This window comes from Nannobrachium achirus, assembly GCF_963921795.1.
Source record: "Nannobrachium achirus genome assembly, chromosome: 24".
In the NCBI taxonomy this organism is placed as follows: domain Eukaryota; kingdom Metazoa; phylum Chordata; class Actinopteri; order Myctophiformes; family Myctophidae; genus Nannobrachium; species Nannobrachium achirus.
Window position 1 is genome coordinate 26,181,373 of NC_137831.1, and position 17,223 is coordinate 26,198,595.

Here is a 17,223-nt window from a genome sequence, read left to right on the forward strand (position 1 = left end):
CCATATCTGCGCTGCTGGTTCAGACCGGGATCTCCATGTATGGGCATAAAAGGGATGTACTATATACAGTGGATCTCTATATGGGTAATGTACTGTATATCGGGCGATATACATCACTGGCCAGATGGCCAAGAATTGGCGCGACCTCGGCCTTAGGCATCTTTATAGTAGTATTAGCTAAATTTTTTGAAAGTGAAAGTGGTTAATTTTGTTTGTGCATGTTATAAAAATGTAACCAATGAAAATACTAAATAATAACTACATTGGATCCATTGGAAAACAAGTTTTTTTTTTTTCATTTCCTGAAAAGTTTTGGACATACAAGGTTTCTACCCGACAGCGATAATTTACTGGATTAGAGCTCCAATGTGTTATTCTTGGCCAGACGGATGGTGCATAGCCTACTGTAGGTGTGATCTGAAGAAAGTGCAGGACTTGTCAGTGGGAAATAATCTTCCCTCTGCTCCTCTAAAAGCCTCGTGCTCAGGGGTGTCGCACCAAATTCTGGGCCCTGGGTACTTGAACGATTGACAAATAGCAGATATACAAGCTCACAGCGCGGCACTCGGTGCCGCGCTGCGAGCTTGTAGATCTGCTATTTTTGAAAAATCTTTTGTCTTTGTATATTTCAGATCCTTCTAAGGTTTTTGTCAGTGCGTGGTGCTCAAAATCTTTCATGTGAAGGACACCCAAAATGATATGTATTTGGCCACGTACCTCAAAATATTTCGTTCCAGGGACCCTCCAGAAGCAAAATTTGAGATACAAATGTTCGCTTAAAAATACATAATGTTCAAAGATTTGCACATTTTCACAACTTTTCAAAAATAGCAGATCTACAAGCTCGAGTGCCGCGCTGTGAGCTTGTAGATCTGCTATTTTTCAATAGCTAAAGTATAACATAATTAAGGCCCCTCCACCTTGGGCCCTAGTAACGCAGTCCCACTTCCCCCCCCCCCTTGTGACGCCCCTGCCTCAGCTCCTCTGGAGTTGGGCCAGTGGAAAATGGGCTTTAAGCCCATTTTCCACTGGCCCAACTCCACACCACTCCACACCACACCGCCCACTTGTGCCAGGTTTTCCACTACAAGGACCTGGGTAAAGTGGTGTGAAAGTGGTACTAAACAGGGTACTAAAAAGTATCCACTCTAGAGTAGGTCTGAGCTAGGCCAAACGGGGCCAAACACTTCATAATGACTGATCACTCACTGACTTTTCATTTAGACCACCAGGATATAGTTGTAATACATGATAATAGATTCTATTGTGTTATAACCACTATTATAATCTATTATAGTGTATTTTAATTATCATAGTAATACATAAATACTTTATAACGTATTATAATCACAGTTATAATCCATTACAGTGCATTATAATTAGGATAGTTGTAATACAAATTTATATTGTATTATAATCACAGTTAAAAGGGTCAATTTGTTTCTTACCGATAGGGGTACTTTTGTGTAATGGAAAATGTAGATATTTTTATGTGGTGCGGTGTGGTGTGGTGTAGTGTAGTGTGGTGTGGTGTGGTGTGGTGCTAAAACTGCAGTCGAAAAGGGGCTTAAGCCCCGTGCAGAAGCAGTCACAGGTTTGACACAGGTTCCCCTCCCCCCTCCTGTCTCTGTTGACACAGTGCATCCTAAATCCCTAAAGCCCCAATTCACTGTGTTTTGACAATAGTCTCACCTCACCTCCTCTTTAAGCCCAATGATACTCCAGCAGCTTTCACTGATGTTCCCCTAGTCGCCACTGAACTCTCAAATCTGTGGTTCTCGAACATTTTCATGTAAGGACCCCATCTGACAGACTCTATGTGAAAAAAAAGAAAAGCTTTGTGCCAGGGACCCCCATCAGAGTAGATTTGTCCAAATATTTTGAAAACGAGCTCACAGCACTTTGCTATATGTGATGCATTAGTGACCTTGAAGATGGCCTATTTTCAAATCTCCATAACATAAAATAGAATAGAGCATAAGTGTTTAAACTGTTCCTCATTTTGCTGGGCATCCCCTCAAGGTCTGACCCCTGGTGGTCCCCGGACCCCACTTTGAGAACCACTGCTCTGTATACTGTATTAGTCGGGGGCGTTAGTTACCATGACATGGTAACTAACGCCATTCTGTGTGTATTTAAGTTTGGATGAGAGGGGTCTAACTAGGGGTTTTTAATGATGCTGAATCCATTTGCAAGCGTTTGTTTTGCACAAAAAACATTCCTTGGGCTACAAATGGCCTCAGAAAATGATGGTTTAGTGATGAAAAGTGATGAGTCATCACTTTTCAGAGTTTTGTGGGTGTTTTCTGGAGCTGTGGTGACCCCGAAGGTCGCCGACTCGGGCGCCCTAGCTAAATCATTAGAGCATGCCCTGGGCTACATCTGTGCAAAATGTGGCGCTTTTAGAATGATTAGCATGAGAAAAAAAAACCTAAAGCCTCCGAATAACATGAATTTGCTCACCCATACATGCATCGTTTTCTGAGGCCATTTCTAGCCCAAGGAATGTTTTTTGTGCAAAACAAATGCCTGCAATGGATTCAGCATCATGACAAACCCCTAGTTAGACCCCTCAGATCCTACTTAAATACCCAGACAAAAAATGTTTTTCTGGGTATTTTCCTCCTGTATAAAAGTCAATGGGAGCCCAACTTGATTTGGCCACTGTGGCGACCCCAAAGGTCGCCGACTCGGGCGCCCTAGCTAAATCATTAGAGCATGCCCTGAGCTACATCTGTGCAAAATGTTGCGCTTTTAGACTGATTAGCTCGGGATATTCTTAAGGCCCCCAACTATATGTGTTCATTCATTTTGGAAAGGTAAGACTTGCTAGTGTGGCAATCATATTTAGTTTGGGTATAATTAAGGCTTTCACTGCCTCCACCCTCATGTATTCTCAGAATTTCTCACCCATCGCATGCACAAACGCAAACGCATTTGCAAAAAAAAAAAAAAAAAAAACATTGTCACACTGTTTACACACCATTCGGTTCCATTTGTACAACCTTGGAGATACAGAACTGTAAGGGTCCATTAATGGCTCTTAGTCTTATCACCAACTTTTGAAAAAACGCGGAATAGTCTGTGTTGCTCCGATTCGCCCACCGGAGCATTCAAAAGACGCCCACAGGTGTGATAGAATTGGAAAATGATCCGGGTCCATATACGCACCTATCCATTTGAAAGATGGAGGCTCTCGCGCCAACCTCGAGTCCGGCCGCTTGTGTTTTTAGCCGGCTTGCAAAGCTGGTCTACAGATCGTCTGTTACCTAGCCACCACTGTATGGCAAAATCTTTACCATATTTGGTAAATGATTCAGTGTGAATGTATAATAATATTATTATTAGGTTTCGCGTTACTTTCTCCTCATCGTTCTTGGTGACGTCACCACCTCAGCAAGGCTAGTCCACAAGGCCCAAGCTGGTATAAAAGCACTGTGTCATTTTTCATCATGTTTCTTCGGGGTACCTAACTCACTGAAACCCTTGTCACACTGTTTACACACAAAGGGTTTTTCTCCAGTGTGGACACGCTGGACGCTGGTGTGTCTTCAGGTGATCTAACCTACTGAAACTTGTGTCACACTTTTTACACACAAAGGGTTTTTCTCCAGTGTGGACACGCTGGTGAGTCTTTAGTTTACTTAACACCCTGAAACTCTTGTCACATTGTTTACAGTGGAAGGGTTTTTCTCCAGTGTGGATACGTTGGTGTATCTTCAGGGTACCTAACTCACTGAAACCATTGTCACATTGTTAACACACAAAGGGTTTTTCTCCAGTGTGGACACGCTGGTGAGTCTTTAGTTTACTTAACACCCTGAAACTCTTGTCACATTGTTTACAGTGGAAGGGTTTTTCTCCAGTGTGGATACGCTGGTGTATCTTCAGGGTACCTAAGTCACTGAAACCCTTGTGACACTGTTTACACACAAAGGGTTTTTCTCCAGTGTGGACACGCTGGTGTGTCTTAAGGTGATCTAACCTACTGAAACTTGTGTCACACTGTTTACACACAAAGGGTTTTTCTCCAGTGTGGACACGTTGGTGTGTCTTTAGATTACTTGACACGCTGAAACTCTTGTCACATTGTTTACAGTGGAAGGGTTTTTCTCCAGTGTGAATACGCTGGTGTATCTTCAGGTGACCTAGCTCATTAAAACCCTTGTCACAATGTTTACACACAAAGGGTTTTTCTCCAGTGTGGGTACGCTGGTGTGTCTTCAGGTGACCTAGCTGATTAAAACCCTTGTCACAATGTTTACACACAAAGGGTTTTTCTCCAGTGTGGATACGCTGGTGTGTCTTCAGGTTGCCTAGATGACTGAAACCCTTGCCACATTGTTTACACTGGAAAGGTTTTTCTTTGGCGTGGACATGCTGGTGTTTCTTCAGAGTCGATACCTCACTGAATCTCTTATCACATATGCCTGGGTGGGTCATCAGATGTTTCTCTACTTCTCCTGGCTGAGATGAAGTCCTTGCATGAGCTTGGTTGGTCTGTGTCTCCTTGTTTCTGGCTGGTTACAAAGGAAGATGAGGGGAGCTGTCCATTCCTCATCATTTGACAGCAGAGGTTGTTGTGGCTCATGTCTTCATGGAGGAGGACCTGAGATGTGAAGGCGTATGGGAACTCACAACAGGAGACCTACGTCTTGGAAGATTAGTTCATGGACACAGTTGCTGGTACTTGGACTGTTAATTTGAAGGTGTTTCTTTGTCTATTGCAGGCTGGAAAGATTTGGTTTTGATATATTCTGTCAATCTCCGTCTCCCAATTAGTCTCTATATATCCCTGGCTCACTGACTCTTACAGTACACTCTGTCGGTCTAGACTCTGACTCTCCCTAGGATGTACTAAGACTATATGTCATGTTTAAAAACTGCATCACACCTTATTCAGGCTGACCAAAGCTCTGGTCAGAAAACAAACCGTTGACATCATTCGTAACTACACCGATTTACACAGTTGCGACTCATCCATCAGTGACTTTGGCTCACATATCTCGCTTAAAAATGATGATAACTGTATAGCAGTTGGACTTAATTAGTCTGGTTCCCAGGGCAACCATCTTTCCAGAGACCTGTCTTTTTGCCGCGCTACTACTCCCACAGTTTTGGTGGCACGCACTTGGGCCATATGTCACGATTCCATATAGAATCGTGTGCTTGTCGTCACCCGATTGATGACATCACTCTGTTTTCCCAAGGGTTTTCCCATTGGATGACATCAGCGCAGAGACACACACTAGAGCTGGGATGTCGAACCGTCGGTACCCGAGGGTTCGGGCTCGGGACGGACACATTTTTTAAGTGGTGAAAGCCGCTTCCAAGGAGTGGCTTTGTGTGTCCCATGTCCATATATGGTCATTTCAGTCCAGAATGAACAGGTTTTTTCAAAAACAAAATGTGTGTCCCATGTCCATATATGGTCATTTCAGTCCAGAATGAACAGGTTTTATCAAAAACAAAATGTCTGCCACCTCATGTCCATATATGGTCATTTCAGTCCAGAATGAACAGGTTTTATCTGTCTCGTACGTCCAGAATATGTGTGTAGTGTCCGTCCCGGTCTGATGATTGGATACTTTGAGGATTGGTCAAGCTTCACATGACAATTCGGCCCTCCAGATAAAATCATTCATTCATTCATTCAGAATATAAAGAATGTACAGATCACAGAGTTCATAACTCTAGAACACATAGTTCACCGCATCACTTCGAACCGAGATTAGGTTTTTTCATAATTAATTGTGGGACGTCGATTCGGGTTGGACATATTGTTGATAATATAGCCTAAGGTAAATCTAAAGTAAACGTGTTGTTGTGATGATGGAGCTCGCAGCTTATAGACCTACTTTGTCGTCACGGCGTGTTCCGTGCCAAAAATGGCTGATCTACAAGCTCTCAACGACAGGACTAAACGTCTCGCATCCGGGACACGTTGTGAGTTTGGAGATCGGCTATTTTTCAGACGGAGAAACTTGCAGAATGAGGGTTCGCTGTGCACTGCAGCGAGTCACTATAGTCAGACCAGACATGCAGCGCAGCAGCACACGTTACCATTTATATTCTTTAATAATAATCTACATACTATTTTGAAACACTTTCACAAGCCACAGTGTGGCTTAATATTCAGATTAAGGGTAACAAGCAGGCAAGCTGCATACTCTGAACATAAGAATACGTTTGCTATAGACTATAGTCAGTGTAATCCGCAGCTGCCTCAAAGAAAAAGGAGGGGATGCGGTCAGAAATATAAGGCTCGGCACGGGTCGGACGCATTTTAATGATTAATGCTCAGACGACGATTCGGGGCGGACAAAAAACTGTCGGACACGTTTCGGAATGGACTGAAAAAAATGGGCACGATCCCAGCTCTAACACACAAACACAGACGGACGTAGTTATCCCTAATTTATAGTTACTAGGAGCAGTGAGCAAGTGCAACCATTCGATTCTACGGCGCTCAGAAGCAATATGCATTGAAGCCAGAAGTTGGGTCTCTTCTCACTTCCTTCACAGGTGTTACCAATGATACTAATGAAGGCTTTTCCATTCTGGTAAACAGTCAGGGTTGCTGTGGAAATTCACCAGTGGGTCTCAAAGTGTGGTCCAGGGACCCCCATGGTTCCCCTGAAAAGGTGTGTTACCCACCAACTTTTCTCCAATATGGCTGCTGATTGATTGAATATTGTATTAGTCACAATGAACAACATCATAATGTACAGTAGTCACATGTAAGATGCAGCACAGGACAGGTACAGTTAGAACATCCTGCACAACAGGAACATCCCGAATTAGAAATGGAACAGTGTGGGCTTGCTCGTGACTATACTCTGCAGTGTGCTAACTGTCATGTGAAGCTCAACCAATACTCCAGCTAACACCACTCCAGAGATTTATTTCCACCAATTGCGCCTCATTGGCTAACGGAACTCCATATGCGGCGTAAATAATGACGAAACTATAGTGTTTTCGCCTTTGAACTGTATGCGGCGAAACTCACTATATAAATAATGAGGATAACATAGTGTTCTCGCCGTTCAGGCGAGCCCACAATAAGGCCTTTTACGGTCTTGTTTACATCAGAAGTCCTTGTTGCATCTAAAAGAAAAAAATAAATGAAAAATCACACCCAATGTGAAGTGAGCGGTGGTCGTACTTGCATAACGTAATTGGTGATGTAATATGGCTACACACACACACACACACACACACACACACATATTGCTATGGCAAAACGCTGAGGAAAACACATTGCTATGGCAAAACGCTGAGGAAAAGTGGCTACAGAAAGGTCTAGGATGTAATTGGTGATGTAATATGGCTACACACACACATATTGCTATGGCAAAACGCTGAGGAAAACACATTGCTATGGTAAAACGCTGAGGAAAAGTGGCTACAGATAGGTCTAGGATGTAACTGGTGATGTAATGTGATGTAATATGGCTACACACACACACATTGCTATGGCAAAACGCTGAGGAAAACACATTGCTATGGCAAAACGCTGAGGAAAAGTGGCTACAGACACACGCACAGCCACTCTATGGAGCGGTTTACCACCGCTCAAAAATACACAATATGCTCAGTGCAGGGAGAAAGTGGGGGTAGGTATAAGGTAACACACATTGCTGGCCTGGCTGGGGCTCGTACCTGGGACAACCGGTGGCTCTGGCACCCTATAGGCGGGCTCACTAACCACTCACTCAGCTATGGTCTCCCCCCTCATGGAACCGACACTGCATGTACGTCTCGTCTGAGGCGGCGTAGCCGGCCTTCTGGTAGAAAGCCACTTTGTCAGGGACACACTCCAGCGTGACCTTGTAGCAGCCCAGCTTTCTGGCGAGGACGGTGAGGGTGGACACCAGCAGCTTCCCCAGCTGCTTCCCTCTCCAGGCGTCGCCGACCACCACGTCCTCCACCCGGCCTCTCCTGGCGCAGGAGCGGATGAACTTGCGCTCCGTCACCAGGGTGGCCGTAGCCACGACCTGCCCGTGGTCGGAGTCCTCCACCACCACCACCACGTAGTAGTCCCCCGTCTTCTTCATGTGCTCGAAGCTGTCGATGAACTGGTCCGGTGCGACGTCGCCCGCCCGGGTGAGCTGGGACAGGACCTTGAGGAAGCCCCTGTGGAGGTCGGCGGTGCAGAGGGGCCGGAGCAGTAGGCCCGGCCCCGGGTCTGAGGGCGAGATGGGCGGGGAGAAGGAGGGGGTGGAGCGGCCGCTCCAGTCCAGCTCCCGGAGCAGGGCGGGCTCAAACAGCGGCGTCTCGTCTAGCGGCATTCCACTCGCTCAGCCGACAACACGACGTACATGAGATATGCGAAAAGCAACACAAGGACTGAGGGAAATAGAATTAACGTGAGACTTATGTCTGCATATGAAATGTATAAATGTGGCATATGCATATGACATATCATGACATATGACATGTATAGGACATGTTACAGTATATGTCATGAACATATGACATGACATATTATGATATATGACATAATTCTCTTTCGAATGTGCAAAAAATGTATGGCCTGTAGATGGAAGCCCATTCTCGGTATCCATAGCAACCATACAGCATCTGTTATGGTTGCTGTTGGTTCTTAGATATTACTCGATATTACAACATCACCCTTTACCCCTCTCTGATTGGCTAATATGGATCACATCAAGGGTTTTCCCATTGGATGATGTCACCATGTTTTTTTCATGGGTTTTCCCATCAGTTTAGAGTGTGTGTGTGTGTGTGTGTGTGTGTGTGTGTGTGTGTGTGTGTGTGTGTGTGTGTGTGTGTGTGTGCGTGTGCGTGTGCGTGTCCAGCTGATGCTCATTGACACTTGTTAATGTTACATGCATCAAAGCAATTATGCTTCTCCACTGTCAAATAGGACAAGATGATGGCCATTGTTGATGATAATTGAAAAAAGAGCAATTATTATCGATGGTCGATATTATCGGCATATAAAAACGTACTATTTAAAAACATGGTATGACAGTTCCCCAAAAAATAAGCTGACCCTCCCTTGGACTAAAATTAGAAAGTGCCACTGCCAGTTGTGGTCCCATCCATGTCACGTCTGCACATGACTGTAGTTTGAGTGTGCACATCCCCTGGGTGTGGACCAGTACTACAGTATATATTATTATTGTGAGGAGGCGGGGTGGGGTTGTCCTTGAGTATTGTTTAAAATAGATATTATAGAGCTACAAAAAGCTTCAGAACCACTGAGAATGTCCTGCATATAGTACACATTATATCCCACTCACCTGGACCTCTGTGCCTAGGGCTGTCACAATTATTACACAATCGTCTAATCGCGATTATTTGAGGTAAATAATCGTTATTATTTTGCATAATCGTCATAATCGTTTCCATGTTGAGAAGTGTTAAATAGTTTCAAACACTATTGTGAGCTTATAGATCGGCTATTTCCACTATCAATGTTATTTTTTCAGTATAAAGTTGTCAAATATGTCAGTAATGTCTTTGTATATTTATGTTATGTGTCATATCTGCCATGTGCAACTTAACTCATTGGCCGCCTCCCCCGATAGTCACGAGAAAATTCCAATGTCGCTCCCCGCCAGGCCCGATAGTCCCGAGAATTTGCTTTTATATAATGTAATGTTTAATTACATTATTCTGCAGCCCGTGAAAAAGTTTGAGCTTTCAGTCATATAACGAACCAAAGATATCACTCATCACAGTAAGTGTGTTTGAAAACAAGAGTGTAATAACGTATAAATCTCAATAGAAATGAATAAAACTCCCAATAAACCACAGTGAATGCATTTAGCGTGGCAGAGCGCAGCCCGCAGAGTGCAATCAGCGGCACACTGGCCACACGCATGTAAAGGGATGTGGGGCAGGGATGTGCAGAGAATATTTAGAGAGGCAGGGGCTGACATTTCTAAAGGGGCCTTTTGGTGGACAATTCTATTGAATGCAGCCCTCAGGGGCAGGGGCTCAAGCCCCCTTTGAGGTCTATGTGTGTACATGCCTGGTGAAGGGGCTGGCAGAAGCGACAACGGAGCAGCTGGATCTGAGACCATTTTGCACAAATCAAACAAAATCCAGTAAAATGTTCACTTGGAAAGCCATGACCTGCCTCATTGGCCAACAACACACAGCTTCATCATAACCCCCAAAGTCTCGACAACAAAATATTATGTCCCAGGCAGCCAGACAACAACGAAGATCAGAAGATCAGATCAGCAGGAGCGTCACAAGGGAAAAGTGGGACGAGTCTGAGTTACTAGGGCCCAAGGTGGAAGGGGCTTCATTATTTTATACTTTTGCTATTGAAAAATAGCAGATCTACAAGCTTGCAGCGCGACACTCGGTGCCATGCTGTGAGCTTGTATATATCTATTTTTTAAATCCCCCTATGTAGAAAATTCATGGGGGGCCCGCAGTGAATCCTTGTACCCAGGGCCCAGCACCGACACCCAGTTGGAACAGATCCTCAGCCCACTACAAAGTGTACAAACACAACGTATAGAAAGCCTGGTGAGGCGAGGCCGAGGTTACAAACAACACAATCACCTACTGGACAAGATGCAGTCGGCCGGTCCAGTCACCACCAACCGATCTTCAAGCCCTGCTACGGGAGTGGAGAGGAGAAAATATCCCCCCCCCCCCGGCGGAGTCCTCAATCAGGCGACCATTGTCTGAAGAAAAGCAACGTGTTGCGTCCATATAACTTCCATCGGTATGTAACAAAACTGGTGAAAATAGCAGATCTGCAAGCACACAACGCCTCGCATCCAAGCGCGACCATGGAGCCTGATGGAGGAGTTGTTCTAGGTGTATTATATTCCAGTTATCAGGAAAGGGTCGCGTCCAAACTCCCAGCGGTGGAACAAAAAAAAAGGAGTGAAAATAGCAGATCTACAACGCGTCGCGACAGTGGAATCCAACAGGGAAGAAACGAAAACACGGCGATCGTCATTGTCAGTAAGTTACTGTTGTTTCCATCCTCCTAACCTAAACTAACTGTAACAGTTAGTTTACCTAGGCTAGAAGACTCTTCCTGCTCACTTGGCTGATATGCTCCTGCGTGCGTCCCTATGGCGTGCACGCGCAATCGCGCATGTGCGCGTGTTTGAGGCGTGCCGCGCAACAAGTCCTTGCAGCCTGAAGCCGTGAAGGAAGGAAACGAGCTCGCGCCTGAGGCAATATCACCACTGGGCGTATGTGATCGCTGCAGTCTGTTCCGCTCTAAAGCCCGCCTACTGTATCCGGTTATGTAACACTCACATGCATGCAAGACACGTTTCCGCATCCGGTATAGACCCAGGCCGGATCACCAACAAGCAGAGTAACTTGATTGCTATCAGTTCTCTACCAAGCCACCGAGGCAAGCCAGTAGTTTGCGCACATCAAGAGAGCTGCTCTCATGCTCTGTCAGAGCATGAGAGCGATTCAATTCAAAGGAACGTTATTGGCATGAGAAAACATAGGCTACGTTTACATCGCCAAAGCAAGTGCCACAAATAAATAAAAACAGTTGAATATGGGGAACATATTTACAGTTATACACATAGGCCTTGCCTTATATAAAGTTATACGTTATAAGTGTGTGTGTGTGTGTGTGTGTGTGTGTGTGTGTGTGTGTGTGTGTGTGTGTGTGTGTGTGTGTGTGTGTGTGTGTGTGTGTGTGTGAAAATGTGATCTGTGCAAAATAAAACACTTGAATGCTGAATAAAAGGTAAAAAGCTTATTTATATTTGTGTGAAGTCAGTATGACGCCCTAAGGGCAAGAGGTGACCTATTACAGCCCTATTACACTATTCCAGTTATTGCCCTATTACACAATTACACTTATTACACTAGTAAACTTATCTGATAAGTGCCTGACGCCATAAATACAAATATCAACTGAATTATCCACTTGAAAAGCGATCGATCACAAAAAGGTCAATATCTCCAGTTTTATCAATTAGAGCTGGATTTTGGTCAAAAATGGCTATTTTGAGATGGCTGCAACTATAGAAAAAAAAGCTTTTTATTTTATTTTTTTATTTTTTGGTGAGACTAGAGGTTGTCTTCTTTCTTTTCAGGTACTGTAAGACATTGTCGAAAAAACACAGAATTTAGGAAAAATGTCAATATAAAAAAAATATATACATTTTTTTATTAAACAAAATGGCAGGAGAGCCATACAGTCAATGTTAAAATGGCGGCCAATGTGTTAAAAGCCTACAAGCCAAACAGAAATGTAATTGTCAACGACAAAAACACAATTAAATCGTTAATCGCAATTATTTGAGTGACAAATAATCGTCATGTAAAATGTCGTAATCGTGACAGCCTCTGTGCCCTCCAGCCCCAGAGTGTTCCCCGGGAGGCCATCGCACCTTGCGGAACCCGTACCGGAGCGTGGACTTTGACTCTACGGAGATCCAGAACACGGCCATCCAGGACCTGATCTGTGACCACTCCCTCTCCCCCGGCTGGTATCGCTTCAGCATCAACAACAAGCCAGCCGAGATGCCCACCAGCTGTGTGGAGGTAGGACACAACCTGTGGTGGAAGAAAAGCACTCGTTAGCGTTTGTTACTTAACCCTTTTAGTGCCTATCCCGAACATGTTCGGGATATTCGGGATCAAATTTTTTATTTTATTTGCTATTTTACTTACCACGAGCTGCTAGGAGCAACGTGGGTGGTCCCGGCTCGCCCAGCGCTCACCAACGAGAGACGCTAGATGCTCCGACGATTTATTCCATTGAAAATGGTTTAAAATAAAGTTTAGACCCCCCCCCAATGTTCACCAAATGTTCATTGTAGGCGGTGCGACGTATTCCAGGGTGCCTATCCCGAACATGTCCGGGATATTTAATAAAATGAATTATTTTATCGGAGGCCTCAACGAAGCCCCGGTCTAGACGTCCATCCTTGGCCGGGACTTAGACTCGGCCATCCACGGGCCGTATTCGCGTTAACGGCCGAATCGCGCCGCCCACTCCAATAATAAATCACATCTTTAGACAGGATTTTCTCCGGATTGTGTCCCCAGACCCAAAGAGAAAGTTTTTTGCGGCTGAAATAGCTTTAGATCGGGCTTCTAAATGGGTTAGCATTTTGGCTACGTGTCAGCTAGCTTCCTCCTCTCGACACCCATAGGATTGACCGGAGTGAAAACACAAGCCAGTTGGGAGAGGGTCGACGAAAGCTATAAAGAAGGTCTATGGATAAATTTCTGGCACTCTAGCACCCCTTGTGGCCAGATGGCACTGTATGAGTTAACCTTAGGAAGTATTACTTTTGTTTAGTTTTGTTTACTTTTGTATTTATAGAGGACAATTATAATGTATTAAGGCATATTTGTCGTATTAACCACCAATGAAGAAATACTCTGTTACAAGTAAGTCAGAAATTCAAAAAGTATCGGTATCAAAATGTACTTAAAGTACAAACAGTTGAAAGTACTCATTATGCAGAATGTCCCATTTCAAGTTTTCAAATGTATAAAAATCTTTTGAACGTAGCAGATCTACAAGCTCTCAATGCATTGCATCGCGATGCATTGTGAGCTTGTAGATTGGCTATTTTCAAATGGCCGAAATGTATTTTGGGCTGAAGTGGTTAATGTATGCTTTGTAATAATAATCAAAATCTACAAAGTAATTAATAACTAAAGTTTTCAACTAAATATAGTGGAGTAAAAGTACAATATTTGGATCCGAGATGTAGTGGAGTAGAAGTAAAAGTATTGGTAATTGGAAATACTCAAGCAAAGTAGTTGGTTACTTAGTTACTTTACACCACTGATGTGACGAATGGCTTCTACTAGCAAAAACGTAAAAGTGTTAGGATTTACTCTAAGTGTCTTGCTCAGGGACACGTCGACTCGTAGCCGGGACCAAGAGGCAAACCAGGGACCTTCTGTTTCCTATACCCATTCAGCTATGACTGCAACAGTGTAACATTATAAATACAGACAGAGACTCCATTAAACTGTAAATTCAAGTCTAATGGGACAATGAGCATCTTCACACACAAGTGGCTGTTGTTTAAAACATTCCAAAGCTGTGTTTACACGAGCGTAAATTACATGATTATCACCCGATTAGTACCTGTGTCCGGTCAGATCTCGAGCTAATGGTACCTAGGTTTAAAGAGCACACTCATTAAGTTTTACCACCTGTATTAGTGCTACAGTAGTAGTTTGCCAACTAGCTTTCCGCTGAATGGAGCACAACATTGAAAAAATATGTAATTGCTGAACTGAATCTACATTTGGACATGTGTTTCTTTTTATTATTCTAGCAAGCATGAACACATTTTGTTTTTGGCAGTTGTGGAATAAGTGCTAAGATGTTTTGCTTAAGTAGCAATACCTAGAAGTACTGTGTTACAAGTAAAAGGCTGACATTGAAAGCTTTACTTGTGTAAAGTTACAAATGTATTGACATTGGCAAAGAAATAGATTTACAGTACTCGTCGTGTTGCAGATTTCACAGATTCTTTCAAATTTGACAAAATTCTTAGATCATTGCGTCAGGCAATGACTATATGAAATATACTATAGGGCTTAAGGGGTCAATGCATATTATGTAATAATAATGAAATCAGAAATGTTACTAATAACTTGTAAAATACAGTTTTAAAATAATTATAGTCGTTGTATTTGTATAAAATACAATATTTGCCTCTTGAGTGTTAGTGTAGTGGTGCCCCTGGAAGGTGAGATCCAGGGGCACCGATGGCCAAGTGGCCAAGGCACATATCACATATAGTAAGGCTCTGATTCCCGACAGCGAGTGGCGGGTTTGATTCCAGAGCCTGCGGACGGACGTTTGCTGCTTGTCATTTCCCAACTCTCTCTACCCGGTTTCCTGTCAATCTTAGCCCATTAAGACCTGAGGCCGATTCTAAAAACGCCTTCTAAATCAGTAGTTTTAAAACTTTTTGTACCAAGGACCTCCAAATAGCAGGTGTACCATATCTGCTATAATAACAGCCAGCACTAAAATCTAAAACGATTTCACGTTTCTAATTGTCAACGCTACTATCAAAAAAGGTGTGACCCGGGTTAAATAGAATAGAAAAAGTACCTCAAAACTATAATTAAATATACTTTCCACCACTGGCTTGGGGAGGGTACAGCATGTCACCAAAATGGCACAGCACGGTACAACCATGAACAGGGGCGTCACAAGGGGAGGAAAGTGAGACTGAGTTACTAGGGCCCAAGGTGGAGGGGCCTTAATTATTTAGCTATTGAAAAATAGCAGATATACAAGCTCACAGCGCGGCACCGAGTGCCGTGCTGCGAACTTGTAGATCTGCTATTTTTGAAAAGTCGTGAAAATATGGGCAAATCTTTGAATATATGTATTTTTTAAGCGAACATTTGTAACTCAAATTCTGCTTCTGGGGGGTCCCTGGAACTAAATATTTGAGATGGGGGTCCTTGGCCAAATACATATAATTTTGGGGGTCCTTCACATGAAACACTTTGAGCACCACTGACATAGAAACATAGGTTTTTCAAAAAACCTTAGAAGGATTTGAAATATTCAAAGACTTGGAAAAAAAAAAAGATTTTTCAAAAATAGCAGATATACAAGCTCGCAGCGCGGCACTCAGTGCCGCGCTGTGAGCTTGTATATCTGGTATTTTTCAGTAGTAAGTACCCAGGGCCCAGAATTTGGTGCGACACCCCTGAGCATGAAACGGTAAAAAAAAAAAAAAACATCAAACATCTTCTGTGTGCCGCTGGAAGAGCAGCTGATTGCCATCATGTCAGGAGCACATCCCCGCAGCGCTCATCCCCAGGCCAGGTGCAGGCTGATAATTGCAGCCCTCGCCGCGGTGTAATAACCGCCTGCGTCCTCTCATCTCTCTTCGCGTGAGCCGGTGCGGAACCCAGGCGCCGTGGTGGCTCTCTCTCTCTCTCTCTCTCTCTCTCTCCTGCTAAGTTAGAGAGAGAGAGAGACGGCTCCAGAAGAGAACCTTCCAGACCAAGGTTCTTAAGCAGTGTCAGTGTTTCCTGTCAGGGACTAGGGATGGGACGATATGAAAATTTCATTTCACGATTATTGTGACAAAATAAATTGCGATTTAGGATATTATCGCAATGATCAAAATCCATTATCCTGGGGCGGAGACGCGTTGTGAGCTTGTAGATCGATTTTTTTGGCAAAGACATTTGATAGAGAGTGAAAAAAAGACTATCAAGTACATATTTAATAAGTACCTTTTAACAGTTATAGAGGGTTTAAGTGGAACCGGATATGCAGCTAAAAGGTGAATTGATCCCAGTGCATGATGGAGGACGATATCACGATAAATTAAATCTCCACGATACGATTATCATGAGTGTTTTTTATCACGATAAACGATAATATCGCTTATGGTCCCATTCCTAGTCCCGACCCACTGCTTGGGAAACAGCAATGGTTCTTCTCATGGAAACCATATACAGTAGCCTTTCAAAGGACCATTTTTTATTAACCATTTTCTATCTCTGTGCGCAGATGAACCGGTGTGGAACCCAGGCGCCCGTGTGGCTCTCGCTGAGGGACGGCTCCCTGCCGCGTCCCGGCGAGATGCGGCAGCTCTCGGCGTGCGCCACGTGGCAGTTCTTCCACGGCAGCGCCAAGGACTGCTGTCTGTTCCGCATCCCCATCACGGTGCGCAACTGTGGGGAGTTCCTCATCTACTACCTGCAACCCACCCAGGGCTGCATGGGCTACTGCGCTAAAGGTACGGTATTATTGAACTCAAGTCTCCATGGCATGAGTAATCAATAGAAAAAAAGTAATTTTGGGGGTGAACTACCCCTTTAAACCTAAGTGGCAAAAACTGGTTGCGAAGCTCTCCGCCAATCCGGGAAGCCGACGTGTTGGGTTGGCCAATGGGAAGCACACGCATACTCTCCGGCCAAACACACACAGATATGCTATGTGTCCTCCGTAGAATCAGTGCATTGGTCCTCCACAGTAACAATAAATAGATAAATGCAAAGGAATTTGCTGTGTATCCCTGCTTTTGCTGTGTACCCTCCTCAAGCAGCAAGCAATAACGAATAATAAAGTACAAGTAAAAAAAAAAAAAGAACAAAAGAAAAAAACTTGGCTAGCTAACAGCCGTGCATCATGCGTGAATGCCCTGATGGAATCTGAAGAAGGTATCCGCTCTGTTCAGGAGGTCCTGCTGTATTCACTGTCCACATGAACACAGCTACTCACTGCTGCGTTCCCTGTGTCCA

The 17,223-nt window shown here is 44.0% G+C and overlaps 2 protein-coding genes across 2 annotated transcripts in view; one reads left to right on the forward strand and one right to left on the reverse strand.

Moving 5' to 3' along the window:
• Positions 1–7,715: 7,715 nt before the first annotated feature.
• LOC308280177 (glucosamine 6-phosphate N-acetyltransferase-like) lies at positions 7,716–8,294 on the reverse strand (the record flags this gene model as incomplete). Its single annotated transcript, XM_080720440.1, has 1 exon — positions 7,716–8,294. Exon 1 carries the CDS (start codon positions 8,289–8,291, stop codon positions 7,716–7,718), a length of 576 nt encoding a protein of 191 aa, XP_080576566.1. The 5' UTR covers positions 8,292–8,294.
• Positions 8,295–8,433: 139 nt separating this feature from the next.
• The window catches only part of LOC308280178 (von Willebrand factor D and EGF domain-containing protein), a gene marked incomplete at both ends in the record, with an annotated part of 83,611 nt that continues 74,821 nt past the window's right edge, over positions 8,434–17,223 (forward strand). Inside the window, 3 exons of the mRNA XM_080720441.1 lie at positions 8,434–8,440; positions 12,332–12,516; positions 16,490–16,718. Coding sequence (XP_080576567.1) covers positions 8,434–8,440; positions 12,332–12,516; positions 16,490–16,718 — 421 coding nt within the window. The remainder of the gene's footprint in view (positions 8,441–12,331; positions 12,517–16,489; positions 16,719–17,223) is intronic.